The sequence below is a fragment of the Coprinopsis cinerea genome (assembly GCF_000182895.1).
Source record: "Coprinopsis cinerea okayama7#130 chromosome 2 map unlocalized cont3.2, whole genome shotgun sequence".
In the NCBI taxonomy this organism is placed as follows: Eukaryota; Fungi; Basidiomycota; class Agaricomycetes; order Agaricales; family Psathyrellaceae; genus Coprinopsis; species Coprinopsis cinerea.
The window spans coordinates 1,775,685-1,802,688 of NW_003307543.1; the positions used below are offsets into that span (position 1 = coordinate 1,775,685).

General features: G+C 51.2%; 11 protein-coding genes across 11 annotated transcripts; 6 read left to right on the forward strand and 5 right to left on the reverse strand.

The window, feature by feature from the left end:
• Positions 1-85: 85 nt before the first annotated feature.
• On the forward strand, positions 86-2,131 carry CC1G_12964 (citrate synthase; the record flags this gene model as incomplete). Its single annotated transcript, XM_001833319.1, has 13 exons — positions 86-166; positions 219-278; positions 329-367; positions 436-510; positions 561-763; positions 818-1,059; positions 1,111-1,306; positions 1,365-1,490; positions 1,541-1,731; positions 1,783-1,820; positions 1,877-1,943; positions 1,996-2,025; positions 2,082-2,131. 13 exons carry the CDS (start codon positions 86-88, stop codon positions 2,129-2,131), a joined length of 1,398 nt encoding a protein of 465 aa, XP_001833371.1.
• A 140-nt stretch (positions 2,132-2,271) lies between these two features.
• Positions 2,272-3,512, reverse strand: CC1G_12965 (hypothetical protein; the record flags this gene model as incomplete). The annotated part of the gene is made up of 3 exons (XM_001833320.2): positions 2,272-2,773; positions 2,829-3,363; positions 3,428-3,512. The coding sequence occupies 3 exons, from the start codon at positions 3,510-3,512 to the stop codon at positions 2,272-2,274; spliced, it is 1,122 nt and encodes a 373-aa protein (XP_001833372.2).
• A 152-nt stretch (positions 3,513-3,664) lies between these two features.
• Positions 3,665-6,101, forward strand: CC1G_12966 (protein phosphatase PP2A0 B subunit gamma isoform; the record flags this gene model as incomplete). Its single annotated transcript, XM_001833321.2, has 7 exons — positions 3,665-3,688; positions 3,738-4,200; positions 4,253-4,449; positions 4,508-5,523; positions 5,574-5,835; positions 5,908-5,977; positions 6,028-6,101. 7 exons carry the CDS (start codon positions 3,665-3,667, stop codon positions 6,099-6,101), a joined length of 2,106 nt encoding a protein of 701 aa, XP_001833373.2.
• Positions 6,102-6,453: 352 nt separating this feature from the next.
• On the reverse strand, positions 6,454-7,977 carry CC1G_12967 (hypothetical protein). Its single transcript, XM_001833322.2, has 2 exons — positions 7,250-7,977; positions 6,454-6,938 (listed from the first exon to the last, which is right to left on the reverse strand). The coding sequence occupies exons 1-2, from the start codon at positions 7,848-7,850 to the stop codon at positions 6,820-6,822; spliced, it is 720 nt and encodes a 239-aa protein (XP_001833374.2). The 5' UTR covers positions 7,851-7,977; the 3' UTR covers positions 6,454-6,819.
• Positions 7,978-8,219: 242 nt separating this feature from the next.
• CC1G_13924 (heat shock cognate 70) lies at positions 8,220-10,546 on the reverse strand. The gene is made up of 5 exons (XM_002911838.1): positions 10,485-10,546; positions 10,270-10,419; positions 10,062-10,206; positions 9,596-10,007; positions 8,220-9,540 (listed from the first exon to the last, which is right to left on the reverse strand). Exons 1-5 carry the CDS (start codon positions 10,529-10,531, stop codon positions 8,345-8,347), a joined length of 1,950 nt encoding a protein of 649 aa, XP_002911884.1. The 5' UTR covers positions 10,532-10,546; the 3' UTR covers positions 8,220-8,344.
• A 741-nt stretch (positions 10,547-11,287) lies between these two features.
• CC1G_05077 (class II aldolase/adducin domain-containing protein) lies at positions 11,288-12,577 on the forward strand (the record flags this gene model as incomplete). The annotated part of the gene is made up of 8 exons (XM_001833325.1): positions 11,288-11,450; positions 11,505-11,551; positions 11,607-11,645; positions 11,706-11,752; positions 11,805-11,823; positions 11,878-12,057; positions 12,115-12,201; positions 12,269-12,577. 8 exons carry the CDS (start codon positions 11,288-11,290, stop codon positions 12,575-12,577), a joined length of 891 nt encoding a protein of 296 aa, XP_001833377.1.
• Positions 12,578-12,828: 251 nt separating this feature from the next.
• CC1G_05078 (hypothetical protein) lies at positions 12,829-14,003 on the forward strand (the record flags this gene model as incomplete). The annotated part of the gene is made up of 5 exons (XM_001833326.2): positions 12,829-12,973; positions 13,045-13,172; positions 13,233-13,280; positions 13,347-13,407; positions 13,717-14,003. The coding sequence occupies 4 exons, from the start codon at positions 12,829-12,831 to the stop codon at positions 13,386-13,388; spliced, it is 363 nt and encodes a 120-aa protein (XP_001833378.2). The 3' UTR covers positions 13,389-13,407; positions 13,717-14,003.
• CC1G_13925 (PAB-dependent poly(A)-specific ribonuclease subunit PAN2) lies at positions 13,471-17,715 on the reverse strand (the record flags this gene model as incomplete). Its single annotated transcript, XM_002911839.1, has 17 exons — positions 17,344-17,715; positions 16,963-17,292; positions 16,706-16,910; positions 16,459-16,658; positions 16,160-16,409; positions 15,998-16,101; positions 15,698-15,948; positions 15,349-15,647; positions 15,007-15,300; positions 14,896-14,956; positions 14,788-14,846; positions 14,573-14,685; positions 14,416-14,521; positions 14,180-14,360; positions 13,993-14,127; positions 13,695-13,942; positions 13,471-13,638 (listed from the first exon to the last, which is right to left on the reverse strand). Exons 1-17 carry the CDS (start codon positions 17,637-17,639, stop codon positions 13,471-13,473), a joined length of 3,300 nt encoding a protein of 1,099 aa, XP_002911885.1. The 5' UTR covers positions 17,640-17,715.
• A 238-nt stretch (positions 17,716-17,953) lies between these two features.
• CC1G_13926 (Mot1) lies at positions 17,954-24,988 on the reverse strand (the record flags this gene model as incomplete). Its single annotated transcript, XM_002911840.1, has 18 exons — positions 17,954-18,215; positions 18,271-18,744; positions 18,797-19,184; positions 19,240-19,806; positions 19,859-20,072; positions 20,133-20,281; positions 20,335-20,652; positions 20,701-21,112; positions 21,166-21,786; positions 21,837-22,347; positions 22,399-22,453; positions 22,509-22,690; positions 22,749-23,068; positions 23,118-23,233; positions 23,301-23,593; positions 23,646-24,334; positions 24,387-24,537; positions 24,921-24,988. 18 exons carry the CDS (start codon positions 24,986-24,988, stop codon positions 17,954-17,956), a joined length of 5,790 nt encoding a protein of 1,929 aa, XP_002911886.1.
• Positions 24,989-25,930: 942 nt separating this feature from the next.
• Positions 25,931-26,282, forward strand: CC1G_13927 (jumonji domain containing 5; the record flags this gene model as incomplete). The annotated part of the gene is made up of 3 exons (XM_002911841.1): positions 25,931-26,167; positions 26,219-26,240; positions 26,269-26,282. 3 exons carry the CDS (start codon positions 25,931-25,933, stop codon positions 26,280-26,282), a joined length of 273 nt encoding a protein of 90 aa, XP_002911887.1.
• A 476-nt stretch (positions 26,283-26,758) lies between these two features.
• On the forward strand, positions 26,759-26,968 carry CC1G_13928 (hypothetical protein; the record flags this gene model as incomplete). The annotated part of the gene is made up of 1 exon (XM_002911842.1): positions 26,759-26,968. One exon carries the CDS (start codon positions 26,759-26,761, stop codon positions 26,966-26,968), a length of 210 nt encoding a protein of 69 aa, XP_002911888.1.
• Between the last annotated feature and the right edge of the window lie 36 nt (positions 26,969-27,004).

The window sequence follows — 27,004 nt, forward strand, 5'->3', positions numbered from 1 at the left end:
AGTTTGACCCCAGGAATCCGGGGAACTTTTAAATCATAAGTAAGGGGCGCAACGGAACTCAACCTCTTATCCTCGTTCACCCACCATGTTCGCTAGATTCGTCGTCCCAACCCGTGCATCTGCTGCCAGGTTTGCAGCTACACAGTACCGCTTTGCATCCACCAAGGTTCGTTCCATTCTATCAAGGCACTCACCGCGATCCTCACCCCGTCCCAAAGTCTCTTCGCGACACCCTCAAGGATATCATCCCCGCAAAGCAGGAACAGCTCAAGAAACTCGTAGGTCGCGCAGTTCACGCACGCGATTCGAACTGACACACCTTCTTTAGAAAACCGAGCACGGCCAGACTGTCGTTGGCGATGTCAAAGTATGTGTTATCCGTATCTTCGTGTCTTTCCGGAACAGAGTAAAGAGTGACACAAATCTGGGTTACAGGTCGAGAACATCATTGGGGGTATGAGAGGCTTGAAGGCCATGCTCTGGGACGCCTCCGTCTTGGATCCCATTGAGGTACGCGCTCTCTCGCCGCTAGGCTGAGCGCGTCACTGACACATGTTTAGGGCATTCGGTTCCATGGACTCTCCATCCCAGACTGCCAAAAGGTTCTTCCCCCTGCCCCTGGTGGCAAGGAGATCATTCCCGAGAGTATGCTCTGGCTCCTCCTCACCGGCCAAGTCCCTACCTCGGAGCAAACTCGCCAGCTCTCCCGCGAATTGGCTGAGAAGGGTGACCTCCCTAAATTTGTTGAGCAACTTGTTGATGAGTGTGTCTCTTTCCTTGTGCGCCTTTTATGTCCAGTACTGATTGGGTTGGCTAGGCTCCCCAAGACCCTCCACCCCATGACCCAGCTCGGCATTGGTGTCGCTGCCCTGAACCACGACAGTGCGTTCCAGGCTGCCTACGAAAAGGGAATGAAGAAGACCGAGTACTGGGCACCTACCCTCGAGGACTGCCTTAACCTCATCGCCCGACTCCCTGCCTTGGCTGCCCGTATCTACCGAAACGTCTACAAGCCCGGCACTGAGCTCCCTGCTATCAACAAGGACCTCGACCTTGTCGGTAAGTGTTTATGAATAGCGCGTTTTGAACCTCGCTGAACGCCCACGATAGGCAACTACACGAACATGCTTGGTTACGGCTCGAACCAAAACCTCACCGAGTACCTCCGATTGTACATTGCTTTGCACGGTGACCACGAGGGTGGCAATGCTTCTGCACACACTGCTCATCTCGTCGGCTCCACCCTCTCCGATCCTTACCTCTCGTACTCTGCTGCACTCTTTGCTCTCGCTGGACCCCTTCACGGGTATGCCATTCATTGTTTCTGGTTTCAGGTCGGGGTACTGACGCGTAATAACCACTAGTTTGGCCAACCAGGAAGTCTTGAGGTGGCAATTGGCCATGCAACAGGAGCTCGGCGACAAGATCACGCATGATGATATCCGTGACTACCTCTGGAAGACGCTCAAGAGCGGACAAGTCGTTCCTGGGTATGCACATTCCCTTTCCGCACTGTTTCTGTCTACTCACGGCAAGGTAGATATGGACATGGTGTTCTCCGAAACCCCGATCCTCGATTCATTGCTTTGCAAGAGTTCTGCCAGGCGCGACCTGAGCTCAAGGAGAGCCCCATCGTGCAGTTGGTGAACAAGACGTTTGAGGTTGCGCCTGATGTCTTGAAGGAGCACGGAAAGACCAAGAACCCTTACCCCAACGTTGATGCTACTTCTGGTACGTTCGACGCTGGCTATCCGGGATGGCAGTTCTGATGTGTTTGGCTAGGTTGCGTCCTCTACCACTACGGCTTGACGGAGTTCAAGGTAGGTTTTGATCTGGACGGTGTTGCTGCGGGATTTACTGAAGAATCCGCGCACAGTACTACACGGTCATCTTTGGTGTTTCAAGGGCTTTGGGTGCCCTCACTCAACTCGTCTGGGCTCGTGGTATGTATCAAAAAAAGACGCTCGCAAGATCCGGGCTAACAGCTCTGCACAGCTCTTGGCCTCCCCATCGAGCGACCCAAGTGTACGTCTGCATGTCTTTATCTCTCACTGCCTTGCCTAAACTTGCTCTGTTACCAGCGCTCTCGCTCGATGCTTTGGAGGAGCTCATCAAGAACCAAAAGCAATGATTTGTTCATACATAATACACACATCTGTTATCCCGTTGACATTGGAATACATATACATCATTTCGGCCTTGTCACATCACACGACACAGAACCCGGGGCATGAGAGAAGAGGAAAAAAAGAGAGGGTATAGTGAGCAAGATTAGAACTTCCTGATGGGGCCGCCTTGAGGAGGAGGTGGACCGCCTTGAGGGGGGAAGGCGCCGTGCGGTGGAGGAGGGCGACCTCCGAACCCGGCGGGGGGAGGACCTGGACGTGGGGGACCTTGGCCGGGTGGGAAACCGTAACCTTGAGGGGGTGGGGGGCCTTGGCCTTGGAATCCGCCTGGTGGAGGAGGACGGTTGCCTGGAGGACCCATTGGCCCTCCGGGAGGCATGGGGCCACCGGGAGCGCCTGGTCCGGGTGGACCAGGAGGACGGTTGCCTACCGGCATAGGCTGCTGATTTGGGCCGCGAGCTGGGCCGCCTGGAGGGAAGGCTTGAGGAGGAGGAGGACCACCCGGACCTGTTGGGCGCTGACCAGGGGGCGGACCACCGTTTGGCGGACCTTGCTGATTAGGCATTGAAGAGCTTGGGGACGGGCCATCTCTGAGTTGAACGGGTGCAGGAGGGGCATTCTTCTCAGCGGCTTTCATGATCTCGTCGCTGTATGAATGATGAGATGGCGTGTGACGACGGAATATTTGCCATGGAAACTCACTCTAGCAAGTTGAGTGCGGCACAAAGGACGACCCATTCAACACAGTCCTCGTTGCCCTCCCCGAGGGTCTGCCAGACGGCCTTCTCCTCTGGAGTTTTGCCTGTGATGCTGATTCTTGTTCCGCCGCCGTTTGGGCCAGGAGGATTCTTCTGGATTTTGCCAAATTCGATGCGCTTGGGAGGGATGTTATGGCCTGCATAGGCAAAGTAGAACATGGACCAGAAGGCAGCGTTTGGATTTGGTTTTGAGATCTGGAATAGGGGAAGGTCTGGAGAGTCTGGGGAGGGGAGAGAGAGCTTGTAGATGGGAGATATGACGCCTGTGTTTGCTATTGTCCACTTGAGGTTGCGTGAGGCTTCGCAGCGGACGACGCGGGAGGAAGCTGGGGAACCATGGCCGGGGTCGGAGGCGGAGCCCTTGGCGGGGTCCTTGGGGCGAGGCGGGAAGAGCTTTGCGACACAGAGATCGCCTTGAGGGGAAGGAGTGAGCAAATAGTTTTCTGTGTTCTGTGTTGTGTTAGTTGAAGAGTTATAAACTGAATGAATGAGTTGTTACATAGTTTGTATGAAGGTAAGAGTAAAGGATGTTTGAGGGTTGACCGTGTGGGGTGACGATGAGAGTGGGGAGATGGTTTGGGATGGGAGGATGGTGAGGCGAAGTGTATACAGCGTAGATGGCGGCCATGATCAAGTTGAGAGAGACTCTGACTACGGTCAAGTCGGATCCCAGGACTCGCTGAGCACTCTGTGATGGAAGTCACATGACGTTGTGTCACGCGCGTCTGGGTTGGATCGATGCCAGTCAGGGCTGGTGTGGGTTGTTGTCGAGCATCTGAAATGAAGAAAATCGGCAAGAGTCTGGTGTGTCAAGTTGCTGTTTTAACAGGGAAAGTCTCTAAATCTGGCGCAGCTCAGCAGAAAGTCGTCTCAGGACTCGGCGTCGTCGAAGAAAGAGTCGAAGCAGGGGCATGCAGCGCAAGCGGCCTCCGCGCCCCCGCCTCCGCCTCCTAACACCTCCAAGCCGCTTCCACAGCCAGTGCAGTCAACCCAGCATCACAATAACTACTCTGCAAACTCTCGCTTGGGCCAACAATCAGATCGCAGATCCGCCCCAGATTTAACCCAGACGGCCCCTCCCATCGTCGTCGTCTCCTCAGATCCTGCCCAGGATCGCCCCAACCACGCCCAGGACAGGCATTCCCTCGGCCTTGACCACTCATCCCCGACGCCTCCCAGAAACACTACCCTCAACCGTCTCCGTGCTGCTCCCAAAGACACAATCCCCATCGTAGGAAAACCTCCCCGCAAACAGCGCAGCAGCAGGTTCGTCGTCACAGAAAAGGTCGAGATCGAGCGTTTGCCTCCTTTCAATGGTCCGTATCCATAGTCTCTCTTTATATATCTTACTCACATTCTATTGCTCAGAAACACCTCCCAGCGAGCGCCCAGGTCTCTTCATCAGAAAGCTGGCACAATGTCGCGTTCTCTTCGATTTCAACGATGCCAGCTCCGAGCTCAAGGGCAAGCAGATAAAGGCACAGACCCTCCATGAGATGCTCGAATACATCACAACCCAGCGCGGTGTTATCACAGAAAACGTCTACCCAGAAGTCGTTAACATGGTGTGTTTTCATTTCCTACCCCCATTACCACAAACACCCTTATCATTCCCACCCCCAGTTTGCCACAAACCTCTTTCGCTCCATACCCCCTCCCGTCAATCCAACAGGAGACGCTTTCGATCCAGAAGAAGACGAGCCAGTCCTCGAGCTTGCCTGGCCTCACCTTCAAATCGTATACGAATTCTTTTTGCGCTTCGTCGAAAGCCCAGACTTCAACACCAACCTTGCAAAGCGATACATCGATCAGCCCTTTGTCTTAAACTTGCTCGAGCTCTTCGATTCAGAAGATCCACGAGAACGCGATTTCCTCAAGACAACTCTCCATCGCATCTACGGAAAATTCCTCAACCTCCGCGCCTTTATCCGACGCTCCATCAACAATGTATTCTTCCAATTCATCTATGAAACTGAACGCCACAACGGTATCGCTGAGCTTTTGGAAATCCTCGGTTCCATCATCAACGGTTTCGCCTTGCCCCTCAAGGAAGAGCACAAGGTCTTCCTTACACGTGTCCTCATCCCTCTCCACAAAGTCAAGTCCCTCTCCTTGTATCACCCCCAACTCGCCTATTGCGTCGTACAATTCTTGGAAAAGGATCCCACTCTGGCCGAGGATGTCATGCTCGGCTTGCTCAAGTACTGGCCCAAGGTCAACTCGCCCAAGGAGGTCATGTTCCTCAACGAGGTCGAGGAGGTTCTCGACGTCACCGATCCCATCGAGTTCCAAAAGATCCAGGTCCCTCTGTTCCAGCAGCTGGCTCGCTGTATCAATAGCCAGCATTTCCAGGTCGCCGAACGCGCGCTGCTCTACTGGAATAACGAATACGTCGTCAATCTCATGAGCGACAATCTGTCCGTCATTCTTCCCATTGTATTCCCTGCATTGTACAACAATTCGAAATCACACTGGAATCGGTATTTATCTCTTCACGACTTTTTCCATCAGTGCTGCCCTTCTAAACCCATCTCCAGCACCATTCATGGCATGGTTTACAATGCCTTGAAGCTATTTATGGAGATCAACCCTGACCTCTTTGACGAAACACTTCAACATTACAAGCAGACCAAATTCCGGTGCGTTTTGCGATCAGCACTCGGGTCTCAAATTTTAGCCTCATATACAGCAACAGAGAGCAAGAGCATGCTGTATCACAGTACGCCGCTTGGCAAATGCTGCGAGAGAAGGCTATCCGCAATAACGGTGGTTCACTTCCAGAGGGTTATGTGGAGCCCCCTCGGGAACCCCCGCCACCTCCCACCGCGATTGATGATTCTGAAATTCTCGACCTCTCCATGGAGCTGAATGCCGCTTCCATCGACGACATGCAAGGGGACTTGGATGAATCAGGCATTGAGCGAGTTCCCATGGCAGATCCTGGATTAGATGTGAGTGAATGAAAAACTTGGCTCGAAGAGTCTCTCAGACCGCCCGAATGTGAACAGACTCCTATTCCCCAGGTTGGACACCACGAGAACATTGTCGGTGCTGAACATGGTCTCCACACCCGTCGAAAGAGTGTGCTACCAGGTATGCCATCGTCGTTCCATCCTCTTGCTCTCCGCTAACCGTTGTTCCAGTGGATCCAAGCGTCCTCAGGGATCTGCAAGCACATAGAAGTCTTGATGACGCCCCCATCCTACCTGGTCGTTGAACGATTCCATTGTAGGATGTCTCCCTCTTGAACACCCTAGTAATCGTCTGTCTTACGAGTTCTGACACGTTCCTCTCTCTCTTTTTTTTTTTTTCTCTCAAAACATTTGTGGCCTGTGTACTATTCTGCAACGATGTTGTTGTGCTAGCGAAATCGCGTACATACCAGAGAGAGAGCAGCTGTATTGTTTCCAGAGAGTCGATATTATTTTTGATTTAATCAGGATTGCCGTCTACGTGGCGAACAGATCGGATGGACTCCACTGATGGATCGGGTCGGGAGGGGAACCTGACAGGGGTTGCAAGACAAAATGGGCACAGATGTGTATGGAACATTGGAGAGAGTTGGATAGGACAGCTACAAGCTTGGCGTACAGCAGGGAGGTGTGGATAGCACATAGCTTGAAACGGCAACAATGGCGGCAAGACTGTCCACAACAGAGAACCGAAAGAATACAAAAAGCCGTCAAGCATAAGGGTGGAACGAAGATCGAAGGGGTATAGCAATGGATTAAGGATCGCAAGCCTAGTATAGATACGGGGTTAGATATCTGGGGGTGTGGACATGGTTGTATAGTTTGGGAAATGGGGTCGTAACATCGTGAAACATGGGGTGTTAAGGGATGGAAAAAGATTCCATGCTAATAGTCCAATAATTTATCCAGATAGCATATACGGCTTGGTAGTAGTCCATGTCGAGAAGTGGGGTAGGTCGGGTGTTAAGTGGGTGGTGGGATGTGACTCGGCGTGAGCCATGGGGACTTTTGCAGCGGTCGGCCATGCCAGGACGACATGCCATGCTGTGTGCTTGTGTTGCGGGGGAAGAGGGAACCAAGTCCTGGGATCTTGACGCTCGTGGTAATCAGAAAGAAATGAAAAGAAACGGGAAGCGGTCATTGGAAGAAAAGCCCTTCGTCGTCGACAACAAGTCTAGTAAAGAATCTAGATCGTCGATGACGGCTTCATTCTTCCGGCCATTTAAGTTATTCTGCGACGTCTTCGTTGTAGATGTAAATCGATGTGTTGAACACGGCTGGATTTCGACGTCTGCGCCTTCGGGGAAATGACTCGACAGGGTTGATGGGAATTCCGAGGGTGGCAGTTCGCGCTGCCGCGGACGCAGTCGCTAATCTGGCGCCTCTGGCTCACTGCGGGTGGTGCAGAAGCCAATACTTTGGGTATAGGCCTTGAACGTTGCTGGTAATGACACAGCTCGAATACGAGGGCGGGTGCGTCGGGCTGAGCGGTCGTCCTCTGGAGACGGAGACCGAGGTCGCTTGACGGGTAGAGACGGTTCTTCGAGTATATCGCTCCTCCATTGCTCGATATATGCCAAGAGAGAGTCCGGCGGTGGAAGGAGGGAGAGGGTCTCCTCCGTTGTTGGGTAAACGAGATCGGAGTCTTCATGGTTAAGTGTAGAGGGGAGATCTTCGAAGCTGCCACATCCCGTCCCCTCCGTAAACGAGTCCATGTCCTTCAACAAAGGCGCCCCTGGTGGTTTAACAGGCTCCATACGTTCAGCACTGTTCGCGTATTCCCCGCTGTACCAGTACTGAACGGGGGTCTGGCAATCGTACGGCGACGCTCGCACGGTGAAGTCGACATGCGGGGCCTCAGGCGTCGGGAGTGACGCTGAGCCATAGGATGGCGAGTCATCCTCGTCGCTGTCGATGTTGATGATCGAGAGTTCCTCCAGTTTGTCCAAGACGTCGTCGTTGCAGACTCGATTAAGCGACTTGCTGCTGGTCATTCTTGGAGCAATAGCGCCTGAAGAGGGAGGCGAGAGCGCTGTTGGCAGCCAGCTTCGCTACAGGCCGTTTGGGGCAAAAAGAGAGAAGGTGAAGGTTGGGGGAAAGAAAGATTGTCGACCAAATCGTTTTGCAAACGTTATAAGTATCGGACACCCAAGCCAGACCAGAGCCAACGACCAAGGATTTTCGGAGTCTGAATTTGACTCAGATAATGAGATTGGTCAGCAGTTTCCCATCCCTTACAACTTTGCCGCTCGCCGGCGATCAACAGCTTTATCCGTATCGGACCGGGTCCCGAGTTCAATCCTTACCTGCGTCACTTTTTTTCTCCAAGCCCTTATTTGAATCATTGAATGATTGTATGTAGGAGAGCAGAGAAAAATGAAATGAAAATTGCAATGAAGTATATGATACAATGAGGTAATTTTAGTCTAAGTCCACTATAGAAATGATATGCGACAAAGAGAGAACGCGAAAAGTGATATCATGTTGTTTAGTCGACCTCCTCCACGCTAGGACCGTCTTCGCTAGCACCGGTACCGGCACCAGGGAAGCCACCAGGAGCACCGCCAGCGCCAGGGAAGCCGCCAGGAGCACCGCCGGCAGAGGCGTAGAGGTTTTGCATGATGGGGTTGGCAATACCCTCCAACTCCTTCTGCTTGCTCTCGTACTCCTCCTTGGAAGCCTCTTGCGAGTTGTCGAGCCACTGGATGGTCTCGTTGACGGCCGCCTCGAGCTTGGACTTGTCAGAGGCATCAAACTTGTCAGCGAGCTTGGGGTCTTGGATCGAGTTGCGAAGGTTATAGGCATAGGACTCGAGTCCGTTCTTGGCGGTGATGCGAGCAGCGGCAGCCTCATCCTCAGCCTTGAACTTCTCGGCCTCGCTAACCATGCGGTCGATCTCCTCCTTGGAGAGACGGCCCTTGTCGTTGGTGATGGTGATGCGGTTGGACTTGCCAGTGGTCTTGTCAGACGCGGAGACGTTGAGGATACCGTTGGCGTCGATGTCGAAAGTGACCTCGATTTGGGGAACACCACGGGGAGCGGGAGGAATGCCCGAAAGTTCGAACTTTCCGAGCAAGTTGTTGTCCTTGGTGCGGGCACGCTCACCCTCGAAGACTTGGATGAGGACACCGGGTTGGTTGTCGGCGTAAGTGGAGAAGATCTCAGACTTCTTGGTGGGGACGGTGGTGTTTCGCTTGATGAGGGCAGTCATGACACCACCAGCGGTCTCAATACCGAGGGAGAGAGGAGCAACGTCGAGGAGGAGGAGGTCTTGAGTCTTCTCGGAGGTGTCACCAGAAAGGATGGCAGCCTGGACGGCGGCACCATAGGCGACAGCCTCGTCGGGGTTGATGCTCTTGTTGGGCTCCTTGCCGTTGAAGAAGTCGGACACGAGCTTAACGATACGGGGGATACGGGTGGAACCACCAACGAGGACGATCTCGTGGACGTTGGCCTTGTCGATCTTGGAGTCACGGAGGACCTTTTCGACGGGATCGAGGGTGCTTCGGAAGAGGTCCTGGCAAAGTTCCTCGAAACGAGCACGGGTGAGGGAAGTATAGAAGTCGATGCCCTCGAAGAGAGAGTCGATTTCGATGGAGGTTTGGGTGGCAGATGAGAGTGTTCGCTTGGCACGCTCGCAAGCGGTTCGGAGACGACGGACAGCACGGGCGTTGCCAGAGATATCTATTAGGAAGATTCATCAGTAACTAATCAAACTATAGTATTGTGTTGAACATACCCTTCTTGTTCTTGCGCTTGAACTCTTGGATGAAGTGGTTGACGAGACGGTTGTCGAAGTCCTCACCACCCAAGTGAGTATCACCAGCGGTGGCCTTGACCTCGAAGATACCCTCCTCGATGGTCAATAGAGAAACGTCGAAAGTTCCTCCTCCAAGGTCGAAGATCAAGACGTTTCGCTCGCCAGTGACCTGCTTGTCGAGGCCGTAAGCAATGGCAGCGGCCGTAGGCTCGTTGATGATACGGAGAACGTTAAGACCAGAGATGGTACCCGCGTCCTTGGTAGCCTGTCGCTGAGAGTCATTGAAGTAGGCGGGGACGGTAACAACGGCGTTGGAAACAGTGGTGCCAAGGTAGGACTCGGCGGTCTCCTTCATCTTGAGCAGAATCATAGAGGAGATTTCTTCCGGAGACTACAAAGGGAAGCATGTTAGATAAGAATAAGAAGTAAGCCAAGATCAACTTACGAACTGCTTCTTCTCTCCACGGTACTCGACCTCGACGTAGGGCTTGCCATCCTTGCTGAAGACGCGGAAGGGGAAGTGTTTCATATCGGATTGCACTTCAGGATCCTCGAACTTGCGACCGATGAGACGCTTCGCGTCGAAGACACTGTGATGCAAGCGCGATCAGTTATCGATCTTGAGAAAAATGCAACGATCGAGGGGAACTTACGTGTTGTGGGGGTTCATGGCGACTTGGTTCTTTGCGGCATCACCGATGAGACGCTCGCTCTCGGAGAACGAGACGTAGGAGGGGGTGGTACGGTTACCCTGGTCATTGGCAATAATTTCCACTCGGTCGTTTTGCCAGACACCGACACATCTAGGGAAAAACAGGGTCAGAATCGCTCCCGACGAGGACGCAGTACCTATGATAAAAGAACTTACGAGTAGGTGGTGCCGAGATCGATACCGACAGCTTTTGAGGTGGACATTGTTAACGATGAGGTCTAGATGAAAGTCAGTGGGTATATCGATAGATTGGGAGTTGGTTGACCGACTTTAGGAAATTAAGAGGAAGAAATGAACTGTGGAGGGACGATGTTTGGTGTGCAGCATTTTATATGTTCTGTGGCCTTTGGAAACCCTTCGAACGAGCCCGAAACATCTGGAACATTTCCCTTGCACGTGAGGAAACTTGCCCTTGCGTCATCCAGTCTATTGCCAAATCGGGTAACCCATCCTTCTAGTGCCCTCGACGCGCCTCTTCAACGTTCAACTTGTTGTGCTGAAACGTTCTAGCATGGTCGCGAAAATGAACACGATGGAAACCGCTCGAACGCTATCCACAGTGTACACGGATAAGGTCGATCCACTCTATGCTACGGCGAACGAAGCGGAGAATGGAGTGAGCACCAGTTCTCGCTCGAAGAAATATGGTGGGGCGGGTCACCATGATCCAGCGCGCCAGGAAATATTGGTGGCAATTATGGTGGGAGTCAGCACAAAGTCAGCACTGACTCCAGCACTGAGCTTCTTATCGCATAGTTGCACTTGTATATATATATGTGAAGAACCTCACGGTAGTCCACATGATGGTGCCCCCTCTCATACCGTCATGCAGCTGATCCACCGGTACTGCAACAACCGGTTATCCTTGAGCACTCAGGAGACCGGCGAATGCTATAAAGAGGACCGAACCTTTGGTATTCAGTGATTCCCCTCCCCTTTCTGCAATCGACAGTACTACAATGGCTTCAGAACATATCGGCGTCCATTCCAAAGGCGACAGTGTCGCCGAAGAGATCGAGAGTCAGAACAAGGCGTTCACCCCCCGCCCACCTACTTTTTCCACCAAGCTCGAGGAACGAGACTGGCTCAAGTTCCGTCTAGCTCAGGCTTTTCGGATTTTTGGTACGTACAGTGCAGCAGATGTAGGCTAGAAGCAATATTCACTCGAGAGGTCAGGTAACCTGGGATTTAACGAAGGCGTCGCCGGGCATATCACTGTCCGGGTAGGTCATCTTAACCTCACGCACCCCTTTCTGTAACGTCTCTTCCGCCGTCTAGGATCCCATCAAGACCGATTGCTTCTGGGTTAACCCATTCGTAAGGATCTAATAGTAAAAAACACAAGTTGGATGATGGCTTCAACTCACGTATGGACAGGGGTTGCATTTCTCCCTGATTAAACCTGAAGATCTCCTGCTTGTCGAGTAGGTCTTTTCTTAGTTGCATTGTTGAACGCTAATAATCCGAAAATTATAGTCACGCAGGGAAAATTCAGGTAAGCTCCCTCACTCGAAAGAAGGCTTGCTGGCATCTAATGTAACGAGCCCAGGATGAATCAGGGCCTCGTCGAATGCTCAACACTGCTGCCTACATGATCCATGCTGCAATACACACCGCAAGGCCAGACGTCCTTTGTGCTGCACATACGCACTCGATCTTTGGGAAGGCATTCTCGTCCCTGGGAATCGAGTTGGCAATGTTGAATCAAGACGCTTGTGCATTCTATAACGTATGTGTCCTGGAATTCGACCAGTGCAGAAAGGCGACTTACCTCCCCGCTCTTTAGGACATAGTCCTATACAATCAGTTTAATGGCATCGTCCTGGACAAGGACGAAGGTTTTAACATCGCAAAGGAACTCGGGTCCAAGAAGGTCTGTTGAGACTTGCCCAGTTTCACTCACTGACGAGAGCTAACCGAGAACTCCGTGTCGCATACAGGCTGCCATTCTGCAGAACCATGGCCTCCTGGTGGCTACCAACACCATCGAGGCAACCGTTTTCTTTTACATTGCCTTGGAGAGGGCATGTCAAGCTCAACTTATGGCAGACGCAGCCGCCGGAGCCCATGGAAGGACGCCCATCAAGATTTCGGACGAAGAGGCGGCATATACCGCGAAGAGCAATGGAAACCTTATGGCTGGTTGGTTCCAAGCTCTTCCTGAATTCCAACTTCTCGAAGCCAGGGAAGGGGTGAATTTTGAAAGCTGGAAGAAAGCCCGTGAGGGCAAAGTGAACGGAACCGCATAAAGGAGTAGTACATTGCGCGAATGAAGAGAGAATAAAGGCACTGTACAATATCATTCAGCAGATTAAGAGATTCCTGTGTCATTGTACTAGTTCTAGGTTACTTAGATTCGGATGGCTAAACTTGATGTGAGAACGCCCATTCGAACCCGGGCTTGGCACTAAGCGGCCATCAAAGAACAAATCTCTACCATCATCACCTTCCTCCATCGGGTCTAGATACATTTCTTCGAAATTACAGCCTTTCTTCGACCATGAACATACCCACAGACGCCATTCCCGGAGGACCCCCTTCCACTGCTGGTGGACAAGATGAAGAGGCCGCTAAACGGGCAGCCGAGCAGGAGATGCGTAAAGACGTGATTGCTCGGATACTGGAACCGGCAGCAAGGGAGAGGTGTAAGTATTGATTTGTACATATAGATTGTCGTGTTCAGCCGACTTATGTCTGCAATGCTACGGGGTTCCAGTGTCCAGGATATCACTTGTCAGTCAGCAACGTGCACAGCAAATCGAAGCAGTCCTCATCCGCATGGCGCAAGGCGGCCAACTTCGAAGCAAAGTCACGGAAACGCAGCTCATAGATCTCCTTGATCAGGTTTGGAGATGTGGCTCTCTACGTTGCAGGCCTGCGACTAACTACCGGTTCTCTCATCAGTTTGAAGAGGTGCAGGACTCTGGAAAGACGAACAAATCGAAGATCATTGTGAGCATTTTTCTTACCGTCAATCCGAGGGCTTAATTCTGACGGACTTGATCTCTTGCATCCCAGTACCAACGACGAAAGGATTTGGATGACGACTTCGACATCTGAAGAAGCGAGGCTCAAAAAAGTTTGTATTCACTATTCATATTCAAGGACAGGACTACTACAATGCACAATACTTGCAACTCTTTCAACTGCGCCACGATTTGCTTGGGGGATACACGGCGTGCTGACCCGGATGGAATGCCATATGCATGGGACTGCTGTGTTCCACGTAGCTCTGTGCAACCGAGTGGGTGATACCTGGCGAAGATAAGATAGGTGATGCAGATCCCTCTACGACTGGCGGCTTGAAGTTCTGGTTAAGAAGGTTCACGATTAGCCGAGCACAGAAGCAGAGAAACCGGCACTCACGTATTGCCTCCCTTCCTTGTAGATCTCGTCCAGTTTCGCATCAAACACCCCTTCTTCCTCCATTTCTTGATATGCGTGGTATAAATCCAATGCCGAACGCGCGTCCTCGATGGAGTCGTGGGTGTCGGTCTGGATGTGCTTTTTCAGAACGAACCACGCCAGGAAACGAAGGGATAACCGCCGCTGTCTTGACTTGACAAAGTATAAGTCTACAGTGTCGATCACCTGTTCCGGAGGCACGAAGATATCTGCTCAATGGTTATCAGCACGGTACCAGACAATGACTGCATTGATTTACTGATGATCCTGAAATCCTTGGAGAGGCCGTGACCAACGAAAATGCATCCGCAGTCGACAAGTGCGCGTAACTTCTTGTAAACAACCTTCAGAGGTGTCAGAGTATACCTAGAGAGCATGGGATCGAGATCCCCGACTATTCAAATGTCATCTCAGTTCTGTTGCCGGAGTTTGGGCAAACAACCTACATCGGATCCCTGAATATTCGGTCAGATAATCCACGATGACCTCGCTCGTGTGAATGTGGTCGTCGATGAAGGGAATGCCCCGCTTGGGCCCGTCCCCTCGAAGTACAGACACTCGAGCCAAGCTCAGTCTCGCTGGTCTTAAGACTTTCTTCGCGCCGTCAGACCGGATCTCTGTTTCTTCCTGTCGCATGTTTAGGCCAGTCCCTTTTGTTGCATCAACATGAGATAGGAAGCACCTGTTGCATCGACACAAATTCAGCGTCGATGGCCACCAGAGTTCCTGGCTTCGGCAATTCGTCTGGAGTCAGTAGCTGGTGGCGGATAGATCCCTGATCCCGGTTCCTTGTATCATCCATCAGCGGGAGCAACAGGCGAATGGGAGAAGGGACGAACTGCGATATCGATGTATCTCGAGTTAGGATACTTGGGTCGCCCGCTGGGAGAAGATTGCTCAGATCCAATCTGCCTCGCAAATCTACCCTTTCCATGTAGATAATGGCAGGAACCTGTATGTCTTGTTCGTATCAAAAAGAAGGGACATGTAGCTGTTCACTTGCCTTCCATTTCCCGGGGAAGCTAAGTGCCTCCTTCCCGGATATATGTCGTACCATGAAATCGTTAAAGATTAGCCAAGAGCCTTCAATCCCATCGTTCTCCTCGGGGGGAACTACAGGCATTTAAGAACTTGGGAAGGGTGCGTGACTGGACCAACGTACGCTTCACGAGAGCAACCAAATGGGATTGCTTCCCTTTGGTCGTAATTTTGACAACAAGGCACTTTCATCGCGAGTTAGCATATACGAGGAGTCCCAACAGGTTGCTCTCACCCTGATCTCATAGGTGACGACCTGGGGATCGTCCATGTCGCCTAGCTGCCCGGACACTTGTACTTGAGGTTTCAGGAAAGGACCTGCTTTGGAATCCAACCAATATTCAATATTCTCATCGTTATACACAGCCGCGTTCAGTGCAAGGATGGGCGGAAGGTCGCTAGAGGGTATCGAGCGTTGGGATGTGAATGTAGCGAAGTGCTTGCAAGATTGGCAAGTTGCCTTGTGCGTCATACTCCGGAGAAGCGATGATCGAAGTATCGCCGCAAAGTCTGGGGCAGTGGTGGTATCCTGAAGAGTCAATCAGTGTAAACTTGGAGTACGACAGAGTCTGTGAACCTTTCGAGGGTGGATAAGGTCGATTACATGCGTCATGTTGTCCTTCTCGCGAACGGCTTTGCAGCTTGAGCAAACTATAATGTTTTTGGCATCGACACCAATAAGTTGGGTGATCGGCGCTGGTGCCAGTTCGCCATGGTTTGCAGCAGTAGGCTTGAGCAGTAAGGGATTATAAGGGAAAGAGTTGCCTTCCGAACTGAGGTGGTCAATGAGGAAGCGGTGGAATATCTGAATCTTATGTGCATAGTCAACTTCGGAGGTTTCCCGTCCGAAGTCGACGAGTTCAATAGCATTAGAATCTGGAAAGAATGTCAGCATCTTTCCAGGAGAGGGATGCGCGCTGACTTACTGTGAGCCAGCACTCCAACCGTCCGACAGAAATTGCTCGATTGGCAATTCGTCCCTTTGGCATCTTCCAGCATGCGGGAAACGAAGCCGAGTTCACAAAGAAGGCAGTGTTCCCTTGAACAGTCGGTCGTGATATGTGACTTCCCGAGTTGGCGAATGGGGAGAATGTAGTGAAGGACTTGAACGAGGGAGTTGGTGTAGGAATTGAGGATGTGCGTTTCCAAGCCGCTGAACTGGGTTTGGTTGTAGAACCTGAAAGGAATTAGATGACGCGGACACATGAAAATCAATGGAAGCATACCCGAAGTCGAAGTCCTCGACGCCGAACTTGGAGTACTCGATTTCGACTTTCCGATAAAACTCAGGGATGTGGATGTCATCGAGAATGGTAGTGTCAGAACCAGACTTGGAAACAGCCATAATGTTAGCTCCGCGGTGGGTGACGGGGGGTGGTCATCCTCACCTCCTTTCTACCCTTTCCACTTCGGAATCGAGCGTTTTCTTTCTTGGGTGCAGCAATAGCTAGATTCCGTCTTCCCCGAAGTTCCTTTGGCAGTGGGGCATATGCAATGTTGTCATTTGTCTTGATTGAGTTGAGGACTTGAGGGGGGATCCTCTGCGGCGGAGGGAAGTAAGGGGCAGTTGCAACCACTGGAGACCATGCCGATAGCAACGGCGTCTCGTAGTAGGGAAGGCCAATCGAGTTGAGTGGTCTAAAGTCATTTCAGCAACTAGCTTTGACAAGGGCTGTTGCTCACATACGTATCATCCTGCCAATCGATCTCGGGAATGGGGGCAGGAGTGTCCATCCACGGAGTAGGCTGGCCATCGAAACCATTGAACGGAAGGGAAGCATCCTCAGCTTGCGAGAGAAGATGAACTAGTCCGTCGGCATCTCCACAGGCAATATATGTGCCGGTCGGGGATATGGCAAAAGAGGTGAGGTATGAAGGCACGTCCAACTAAAAGAATCAGATCTGGGGAGGGTAGATAGAGGCGTGGACTTTACCTGGTAGAATTCTCCAGCAGCGGAAGGGTTTGACGCATCAACAATGTTTATCAGACCTTGCGCAGATGCGACCGCAATGCTAGAAGAACGTTTGGGAAGCACATGTATGAGGGCTGGCCCGGAGGAACACGGAATTGGCGGGAGCGCTCGCATTGTCCTCAAATCGTATACTTTCACTAACGGATCGGGAAACGGCCTCGCATGCCTGTATTGGACGATGAACAAGGGATATCACAAAAGGAAGAAAGTGAGCGAACCTCTCCCCCATGCCGATGCTGAAGATAAAATTGCTTGTAGCCTGAAGGCCGGAGATAGCGCCAATATGTGCTTTGACGAGACTTTCTGACGCCCCGTTTTTGGTGACGCCGGTTCGTGGGTCATGAATCCGAATGTATCCATCGGCGGAGCCAGAGATGAGGGACGAATGGGAAAAAAGTAGGTGGGTCAACATGGAGCTTGTCGGAATCTGTCGCACTGTCCTTCCTGTCATGCTGTTTAAAAAGAGCAGTTCCAATGTCGTCAAAGAAACTGCGATAGAATGTGAAGAGTGGTATGTGTTCGAGAATGCCGCTATATTGGATGGGGCTCTATACCGTCATTAGTAGATCTAGCAGTCGCAGCGTAGCAGAGTAACGTACGTGAAAAACCATTTATTCTGTCCTCCCTTGGCCCAAGAACCGACTCCGTTGCTTCCCATGCAAAACGCGTTCACTTGACTATCTCCAGCCACAATCTTGGACACTGGAGCATCTTTACAGACCGGGAAAGAGACACCTCGCAGGCCTCTATGCCCATAATACGTAGACACCACACCGTCTTCCGCGCCAGTCCAGAGAACATCGGACACGGGATCGAAGGCGAGAGCGGTGATAGCCCTGGAAAAGTTGGACAGCTCCGGAGAACTCAGAGGTGGCAATGGATGATATGATGCCATGATCGTTCCTCGAGCGTTTTAGTGCAAATAGATGCTCATCGACGCCAGCCACTCGACAAAGTTCTGGAGCAAACGCGGTGGACACTATGGTGGTAGTGGTGGCGGCGGTAGTCGTGGTTGAGGTTCAAAGAATACAAGACGCGGCGAGCGCTTATAGTATCACGATCAATTCCATCTCGTGTTCAGATCATGCAATTCATTTCAAATCGTATCAAGTCGTAGGCGGTACATTAGTAAACGGGCTAGTACTACAGAAAGCTATGATAACAATTACGAGGCTATTGAGGGGAATGCAATAATGATATATGATATGGTTATCGTCCAAGCGAGCTCATAAAGCTTGACAAATCTAACCCTTCATACTCTTCTTCCGGCATGTCCTCCAAAGCAGCCAATAAGCTCTTCTGAGTCATGGGCTTGTTGGCCTCCTTTGCCTTCTTGGCCGCTGCCGCTGAATCCTCCTCTTCTGTGGTCCGTCTAAAGAGATCTAGTACTTGGTCTGTGTCCATCGAAGATAAACCCGAATTCTGTTGATTGACTATAGAGTTGGCGATATTAAGCTTGAATCGTTGGAGACTACAAAATAGTCTTTAGACCTCTAGCAGCAGGACGAAGATGTGTATTTACATACCCCATGATTTTCTCTTCCAGTGTGCCCTTTGTGATAAGTCGATAGACATTGACGACCTTTTTCTGCCCAATGCGATGAGCACGGTCCATAGCTTGCAAGTCTTTCATGGGATTCCAGTCGTGTTCGACGAAGATAACGGTATCGGCACCGGTCAACGTTAAGCCCAATCCGCCTACATGTGTCGTCAACAGCAAGCAGTCGATACTGGGGTCCGAATTAAATGTCTGGACGATGGCATGTCGTTTGTTGGCATCGGTGGATCCGTCGAGACGCATGTAAGTCACTGAAGGCATGTGAGGCTTGAACAAATCGGTCTCAATGATATCCAGCATCTGCTTCATCTGACAGAAGATGAGTACGCGATGCTGCGAGAACGTTCCAGAGGTATCCGTTGGCGCGTCGATTAACTCGCTCTTCTGGCTGTCAGCCGCTAATGCCGGAGGTGATCCAATGCCGCAATCCATCAGGAGTTGTCTATGCACAAGGCAATGAGTAAGGTACGCGTCAGAGAAGCCAGAATACACACTTGAGAGCCAACAGCTTGGGTGCGTTTTGAATGTCCCTCAAGCTATCCTTCGTGAGCTTCGCGTTTTCCAACGCAACCTTGGTGGCCTCTTCATCCCTAAGAACCAGTGCTGGGTGATTGCACAGTTTACGGAGGTACTGTAGGGACTGGAAGACATGCTGTTGAGCAGGGTCGCCCTTCTCCACCACATCTGACTTCAACGTCTTGCCCGTCGCAGTTCCCGCCTTTGATTTCGAGAAGTCGTCGTAGAGGTTTTTCTGCAATTCGGATAATTCGCAGTAATAATCCTGTATGATCTTCGGTGGAAGGTCATTCAAGACGTCTTCTTTCAATCTTCGCAACAGGAAAGGAAGCACTTGTTTGTGGAGCGCTTCCAGGGCAAGCGCCGCTAGTAGCAAAACGGTCAGGCTGTATGACATGGCAAGAAGATTTAGACAACTTACCGGCCTCTGCGTTTTTGTTCTTGCCATCACGGTTGGAAAGGATAGGCTTCCCAAACCTTTCGTTAAAGGAAGACTCCGTGCCAAGGAACCCGGGCATCAAGAAATCGAACAAACTCCATAGTTCAAGCACGTTGTTTTGAATCGGAGTACCGGACAAGATGAGACGATGCTGCGCCTGAATCGATTTTACAGCCTTAGTCAGCTTGGTCTTCGCATTCTTGATAACATGTCCTTCGTCCAAAATGCAGTATAGCCACTTGAGGCTTTCGAGATTAGCAATGTCGTTTCGGACAACCTCATAGGAGGTGATGACAACGTCGTGTTGCTGAAGTTTGGGAAGCATGCGCGACCGCTCTCTGGCGTTGCCGGTATACAGGATAGGCTTCAGGTTCTCGACGTATTTGAGAATTTCGTAGTACCAATGGCCGGTCAATGTTGGAGGACATATGATGAGGGAAGGGAGGTGGACAGCGTCGGGGCTCTTCGTTTCGCGATACTTGTCCCGTCGTTCTTGATGTTTGCTGGCAAGGATGCATATTGATTGTAGCGTCTTTCCGAGACCCATGTCTATAATAGTTTTTTCAGCTATGTTGAGCACATTGGGTGGACTGCAACTCACCATCGCAAAGGATGCCGTGCAACTGATACTTGGCCAGGAATGCCAACCAATTGACACCATCCTGTTGATATTTGCGAAGTTCTGCATTGACTTTGACGGGAATTTGGTACTGGTCGACTTTGGAGCCATCCAAAAGTTGAGCAAGGAATTGTCGCTCCTCGTCTCGTCGTTTGAGCAGTTCGTCCGAGAAGCCGATGGGATCCGGAAGCCCAGCCTTGAAACAACATTAACATCATAACGGCGATAATGTGAGCAGTAGTGGAAAGGTTCATACCTCCAGTGGGACCATCTTGACGAGTGACGCAAATGTATTGGTTGCAGTCGAACGGATTTCATCGTTGGCATCGCTCATACGGCCGAGTACAGGGACGACGAGAAAGATGACATAGGGCAAAACCTTGATGTCGAGTCGCTGCACAATCTCTGGAACCAAAAGGTCAGACCATTCCTGTACCATAATGATTACATTCACTCACGATAAATCAACTCCACAGCCCCTTGTCTATTTGAGAGGTTCAAAGGATCCCCAATCAGTGGGATGATCTTCTCAACCACATATCGCATAGCGTCGTTGGTCATAACGTCGCACAGCGTTGCGAAACATCTTGTAGCGCATTGTCGTATGATGGCGAATCGACTGCGGATACCAAGTTCCAGCATGGGGAAGATCTGATTGAACTTGGGAAGAAGGTCTGGGTGGAATGTGGGTAACACTGCTTCAAGGACGCTGAGAGAATCGATAACATCCTGTCCGAATTGCTTCTCGATCAACTGGTCAGATTTCTCCGGAGAATCTAGAAAAGATGTCAGAAGACGTAAATAGAAGTGAGACAGACTCATACCCGTCTCGTTAAAGGCACTGAGCAGACCGCCAACCATACATGGCCATACATTGGGAAGGACATCGAGCAACCGCGATCCAAACATGCGGGAGAATTCAGCGAATGCGAGTTTGCCACCACGTCGGGATAGTTGCGCTTTACGAGTTTCCTCGAATTTGGCGTGAGAGGCTCCAAAGCTCTCCTTGCCATTCGCCTGGGTACCATTGGTGACAGTACGAAACGATAGGATGCCCTCCAGATCCTGCTTGCAATACGAAAACATTGGCGTCTGTTCTGAGTCTTGACACAAGAAAGTGCACAGATTCTTCACGATCTTGTCAGGCGGTTGGACGATGTTATGCTTGATACAGAAATCGATGAAACGTGCAACGGATAAAGCTGAACGCGTCTGCAAGTCCTCGTTTTCTTCGTTCTGGTAAGACGTCAGTCTCGATAAATGTGGAGGATGCGCGAATGAATCAATACCTTGACGCCGTTCATGATGCCCTTGACAATTGGACTGACTTTATCAGGCACGGTCCTCAACGAGACGAAAGCGGCAGCAAAGGAAGCCGAGACTCGATTGTCGTTTTGCGCTTTGAGTTCCATGTAACGAGTAATGCTGGCCTCGATCTTTTCCCGTCGTTCAGCAAGTACAGCCAGTTCCTTTTTCTTCGTTCGCCCGAGTGAGTCACGCAATCGAGTGTAGTGCGACCCAAGTGCGACACGGGCCGTGTCGATTGTGAACGCTCCTGGCGCTGTACCGGTGATGTCCACTTCCTGACCCAGGTTGGGAATGGAGGACATCGGAAGTTTGCAATCAGAGTGGAAGGCTTGGAGCAGTGCTGCACATTCCATATGTATCCTTGTCAAAGCTGGCGTCATTTCGTGGTAACCTAGAGGTGGTTTAGCTTGAAGCCAAAGAAGTGTCTTGTCGCTAATTTCCTTCGCCATGTCGTTCTTTTCCGTTAACAACGGTCCAGAGGGGTTTTCTCGCGCGTATTGCTCAGCCCATTCCTCTGCAATGATTCCACTCAGGAATTTTTGCAGCATGCTAATCGAATCGACATAGTGAATGAGGATCACGCGGAAAAAGGGTGTAATGGCCTAAAAGTCATCAATGACAGCAAAAAGTCGAAGCGAAATGCCAAACTCACTTCCGAAGGCCAGCGTAAGAGCAATTCCGCGAGCGCGGTGGCAGCAGCGACACGGGATTTCATGATTGTCTCCATGGGTATTAGGGACAAGTCTTGAGCCAGCATATTCTTGTCGACATTGTGTCTTTCAGGCAGATTTTCGCCGTTGGCAGTTATTGACGGTCGGTAGAACTTGCTGGAGTCGATCGGAACCCCAATCGGTGTCATCATGATCGCATACCAATCAAGGACAAGCTGTTGGTCGAGCATCGACTCTAGGGTTCCAGGAGTTTGGGACAATATGAGGAGAGCTCTCTTCCAAGCTTGCGAGGTTGCGACCCGGATGTCTTCCCTCTCTTCGCAAATGAGGTTTTGGAAAAGGAGGCATAAGAAGTGTGCTGCGACCCATCCCCTTGGAAGTGAAGGGACAGCCATGAAAGAATCCAGCGTTTTGACAACCGCAAGACGAACGTTAGATATCGTGTGTCGGAAGAAGGGGAAAAGGGTGACGGCCAACGTGGAAAGGGGAAGGCTGTAGACACTTGAGTTGAGCAATGCTAACGGAGAGGCATATCTGACGTACGCAACACTGTCGTTTCCAAGGATTTGGATAACTCTCTCGTATGTGACCAGGGTTCCTATCGCAGTGTCAGATTTAGATGAAGATGGTGAGCGAGTCGTGCGTGCACGAACCTAGCAAGTCCATGACTGCACCAACGGACGAACTGAGATCGTCTTTCATGTCGGACAGGCAGTGCCACAAGACCACGAGTACGCGTTCCAACGACTCTGGCAGCTGTTCGACCAGATGTCGGGCCACTGGTAATAGACATGAAGCTGCGACTGCGCGAACGTCATCGTCTTTGTCTCCCAGCCTACGAAGAGGAAGGAAAAGGTCAGCTGCGAACGATCAGCAAAGACATCCCAGCGTACCCTAAAATTGCGGAATCCACGACATCCTTCAAAACAGCACGGCCTCCTGCATTTTGCCCGTCCTCTTGTTTAGGAACGACGTCGAAAAGGTCACTTCGCACGGCCACTTCGTATTTGATTCCCAGTAGCCCAGCATGTCGAACTTCCCATACATGGGTACGTTCTGGATCAGAAGTCGCCCCATTTTGTGGTGGTGTAATGGAATCTTGTCTGGTCATCTGCACCAGGATTGAATGAACATGGACGAGTGATCGACGAGGCATATGGATCAGAAGGGAGGCGAGAGTTTGTGACACAGTTTCCCTTACGGGCGCGATAACCTGTGAGGGTTAGATAACGTATGGTGATGAGCCGCAAAGAGACGCGCACCTGGTCAGAAACAAAGTCACCGAAACGATCCAGAACAAGAACACAGAGGAATTGGGCAGAGAGGTCGTTGCACCATTTCTCGTGGGCAAGTTCGTTTTCTTCGTACGAGAGTGAATCTGGAAAAACACTGTTCAGCGGGACGTTAGGGAATGCGAGAAAGGTAATCCTCGCCTTTCATGCCACCAAATCTTCCTTGCACCTTTAGCAGCTCTCGTAGAGCTAAAGCGGCTCCGTGTCGAACTTCCCAAGCTGCGCTGAACAGATCGACCTCGAGCAACTTGACTACGCCATCCCATATCCAGCACCCGTCCTCGACCTCAAGCGCTTTCGATTGCTTCGCCAATTTTGCATTTACGGCACCACCCTTGGATGGATCGATGACGACCCGTTCGGAGGTACTTGAAGAATCACCTGGGATGGGACTGTTGACTCGGGATTTGGTGGATGTGCTCTCTTCTGCTGCAATCAGTCTCGCCCTGCAGGATTGAAATAAGAAAGGCATTGGCCACAGCGACTATGAGCACCTACTTGCTTGAAGAAGCGCCCATAGCGGGTGCATACTTTGAACCTGAAGATTGAGGTGGAGGTGGAGGCGCTGCAACAAATGCAGAATTGCCAGGCTTGCGCTTTCGCTTTAGCCGATTGCGCTCTCTGGCTGAAAGTGTTGATAGGTCGGGTTCGGGAATAGAAGGCGTTGCAGAGGATGTCGGTGAAGGTGCAGCTGTGTCGCAGGGAGCGGACGGTTCTTTCACTGGTTCTTTGGGCAGAGGCGGTGTTTCTAGGGCCATTTCGACGTCTGCTGATGATTGGCGGGTCTCTGTTGATTGAGGCGGGGGAGCTTCGTCCTCGATGACCATCTGTTCAGTCAATTCCTTGTCCAAGTCCATGTCGTCTGCAACGTCGTCTAGAAACTCTAGCCCTAGCCTGCTCATCGCCTCCTTTCGTGCCTTTTTGACCTCTGCTGCGCTGGCTAGAATCCCAGCTGGCTTGATGAATTCCTTTCCCGACGAAGCTAGGAGAAGCTTTCCCTGGTCCAGCAACTCGGCGAGCAAAAACTTGGGGTATTCTGGAGGAGATTCGCAAGGAGCATCGACCGGCGAGGTTGGAAAATGACCGTCAAGTGGTTGCCATACTGGTGAAAGGGAGAAGATCTGGGAGAGGGCTACGGATGCTGCTGTTCGGGATTCATAAGATTTTGAGTGAAGGTATGGTATTATCTGTGGTACGGTGACTATGAATACAACCTGACACTACCAAAACAACACGCACTCTTGCCACTACGGCCATCAACTCTGCCCAAGACGTGCGGTCCCTCAACGTCGCCTGTTGTCGCTTGGACTTTGTATCCTCCTCGATAACGGCGACATCGCTGGTGACCGACTTTACGGCAAGTTGAGCGAGTTGTTTGGCAGCAGTATTTCTGACTGAAGTAGAAGAGCCGGTGTCAAGGAGAAGAAGTAGCCTGTCTAATCTGTTTCAAGGGATTATAGTTGGTAAAACGAAAACCAAGTCTGAAGAGAACGGGCTTGCCTGGAAGTCATTGCCTGGAGGCCGACCAAATTAGACCGAGAGATCGGAACAGCGAGTGTTTGGCTTTGTTTGGGGAGTTGCGTTGAAGGTCCGAGTTGAGGTGACAGATGGGTGGACCGAGAATGGGTTCGCTGGGACAAGCCTCTTTTAAAGTATGAGTCCGGGCGTTGAAATCAATGCTGACACATCACCACTTTTTCCCACTTGCTCAACTCTTTCAGAAAACGTCACGTCCGCCTTGTTCTAGTTGTTGCTGAGCCCTGATAATCGAACTCCATCTCCACCTCATCCTTTGCGGCCTGCAGGATGGTCGTATTGGTGGGATGTCGTTGGAAAGGCATCGCTAGACCTTATTGCTTTGATGTACTGGACCTTTTACCAGACTCGATGAAATGGAATACGACACAACTATGTAGAGGAGACTTTATTAGTCTCGTGTGAAGCGCTGTGACAGTCACATGCGTGACGGCGTCGCCACCGTCCTCTCAGAGTCGTTCGCCATTCCAACTTGCATGGAGCTATTCACTGAAATCGCAAAAAATGTTGTAGATTCCCTGGAAAGCGATGTCCCCCAGGGTATGTCAAACAAGTGTCTGTCAGCCTGAACAAAGTTCATCCCCCATGCAGAGTTTGCAGAATGTCGAAAAAGTCTCTTGCAAGTGGCCCAGCAAATTGCACGGGGAACCATTCAGCAGAACCACAGACCAGCCTTGCGTGACCTTTCGCATCGCCTCCATCGCCTCATGGGGACGTTCCGGCGTGAAGACCGCATCCTTTATGTCTGCCGAAGAATCCACACAGACTGCTGCATCATTCAATCACTGGCGGAATCATTTCTAGGGTCTCCAGAAAACGCTATTGCGGCCCTTGATCATGCCTTGATCATCTCTGGCACACCAGGCCACGGCCGCTATATGTTGGTCCATGAGCTCATTCATCACTTTCAAGCTGCAATTCCCGTTCTTCTTCCCCGCGAGACACCGCACACAATCGAGCCCAACGCAGTGTCCACAGATCAGAGACGCCTTTCGTCCACAGCCCACCACATACCAAGAATTCCCGCGCCGTCGATTCTCTACTTTCAAACAAAGCTATACAACACCCCGTTCATTGTGTCTGGTTACGCGAACGATTGGCCCGCACTGGTTGACCACCCCTGGAAGCACGCTCGCTATCTCTCCAGTGTCGCTGGGCCAGGTCGAATGGTACCCGTCGAAGTAGGAGGCCACTATCTACTGGATAGCTGGGATCAGCAAGTTATGTCTTGGGACAACTTTCTCTCCATGCTGGATTTCGAGGACCAACCCGCTCAACTGCCTTCAGATGAAAAGCACTACCTGGCACAGCATAATCTATTCATTCAGTTCCCTGACCTTAGAGATGACATCCTCGTTCCAGACTATGCCTATGCCACCGGGTTCTACAAACACCTTCCGGATTATAAGCCACCGAACAACGAAGAGGGGATAATTTTCAACCATTGGTTGGGGCCAGAAAACACAATATCCCCGGCGCACATCGTATGTGGGCTTCCTTTTCTCATCCTCTACCCATCTTGACCATGCATCTAGGACCCGTATAACAACCTGTATGGTAGGCTACTTCACTCATTCTCTCGCAGGTTTACCTGTCTAACCTTGCCATAGTGCAAGTAGTGGGCCGCAAGACCGTTTGGCTTGCGCCCCCGTCCGTTTCACAGTATATGGTGCCTTCATCCACTGAAGCATGTCTCGAAAATACTTCGCATCATGATGTTTTCGCGTCTGAACCAGACTCGAGCTTTCAGAGGCACGTTGTTCCTGAAGCGATGAGCGCAGTTCTGGAACCTGGCGATTTGCTGTATTTTCCCAGTGGATGGTGGCATGCAATGCGAAGCGAAAGCACAAGTTTCTCGTTGTCCATTTGGTTCTAACTTGTAAATACATGAATAATAAACGTTTTGGATAGTCACAGCCACCGGTAATAACGTCCTCACGATCAGTCGCGACTCTTGAGTTCTTGTTCATTGGCCTCGTCTCAACGTCCGAGATTTCGCCCGCTCTTCGCGTCTCAACAGTTTCGGTACAATCCTGGGACTTAGATGGCCTAGGATTGAAGGGGAAAGGGGCCAGATGTATTTCGATATTCCACGTGCAGGCAGCAGGACGTTCAACTCACTCACACAAGACCTCGTCACCAATGCAATTGCCAGCTCCCCCGATGGAGGCCTGACCATCGTTCTATCCAAACTCGATTTATCAGATGTCCCAGTGGATGCTGTTTACCTTCTCGCCAGGACGGGCAAGACCAAACCCGACGATGATTGCACTATCGAGCGGTAAACATCGCCCTTATTTCCACAATTGACGCCACGGTTG

Coding starts and splice junctions, on each gene's coding strand:
- CC1G_13924 (XM_002911838.1), bottom strand. CDS start 10,531: ATGTCCACCTCAAAAGCTGTCGGTATCGATCTCGGCACCACCTACTC. Junction 10,420..10,484: donor GATCTCGGCACCACCTACTC/GTAAGTTCTTTT, acceptor GTTTTTCCCTAG/ATGTGTCGGTGTCTGGCAAA. Junction 10,207..10,269: donor GCCATGAACCCCCACAACAC/GTAAGTTCCCCT, acceptor CTTGCATCACAG/TGTCTTCGACGCGAAGCGTC.
- CC1G_12967 (XM_001833322.2), bottom strand. CDS start 7,850: ATGACCAGCAGCAAGTCGCTTAATCGAGTCTGCAACGACGACGTCTTG. Junction 6,939..7,249: donor TGGCTTCTGCACCACCCGCA/GTGAGCCAGAGG, acceptor TCAAGATCCCAG/GACTTGGTTCCCTCTTCCCC.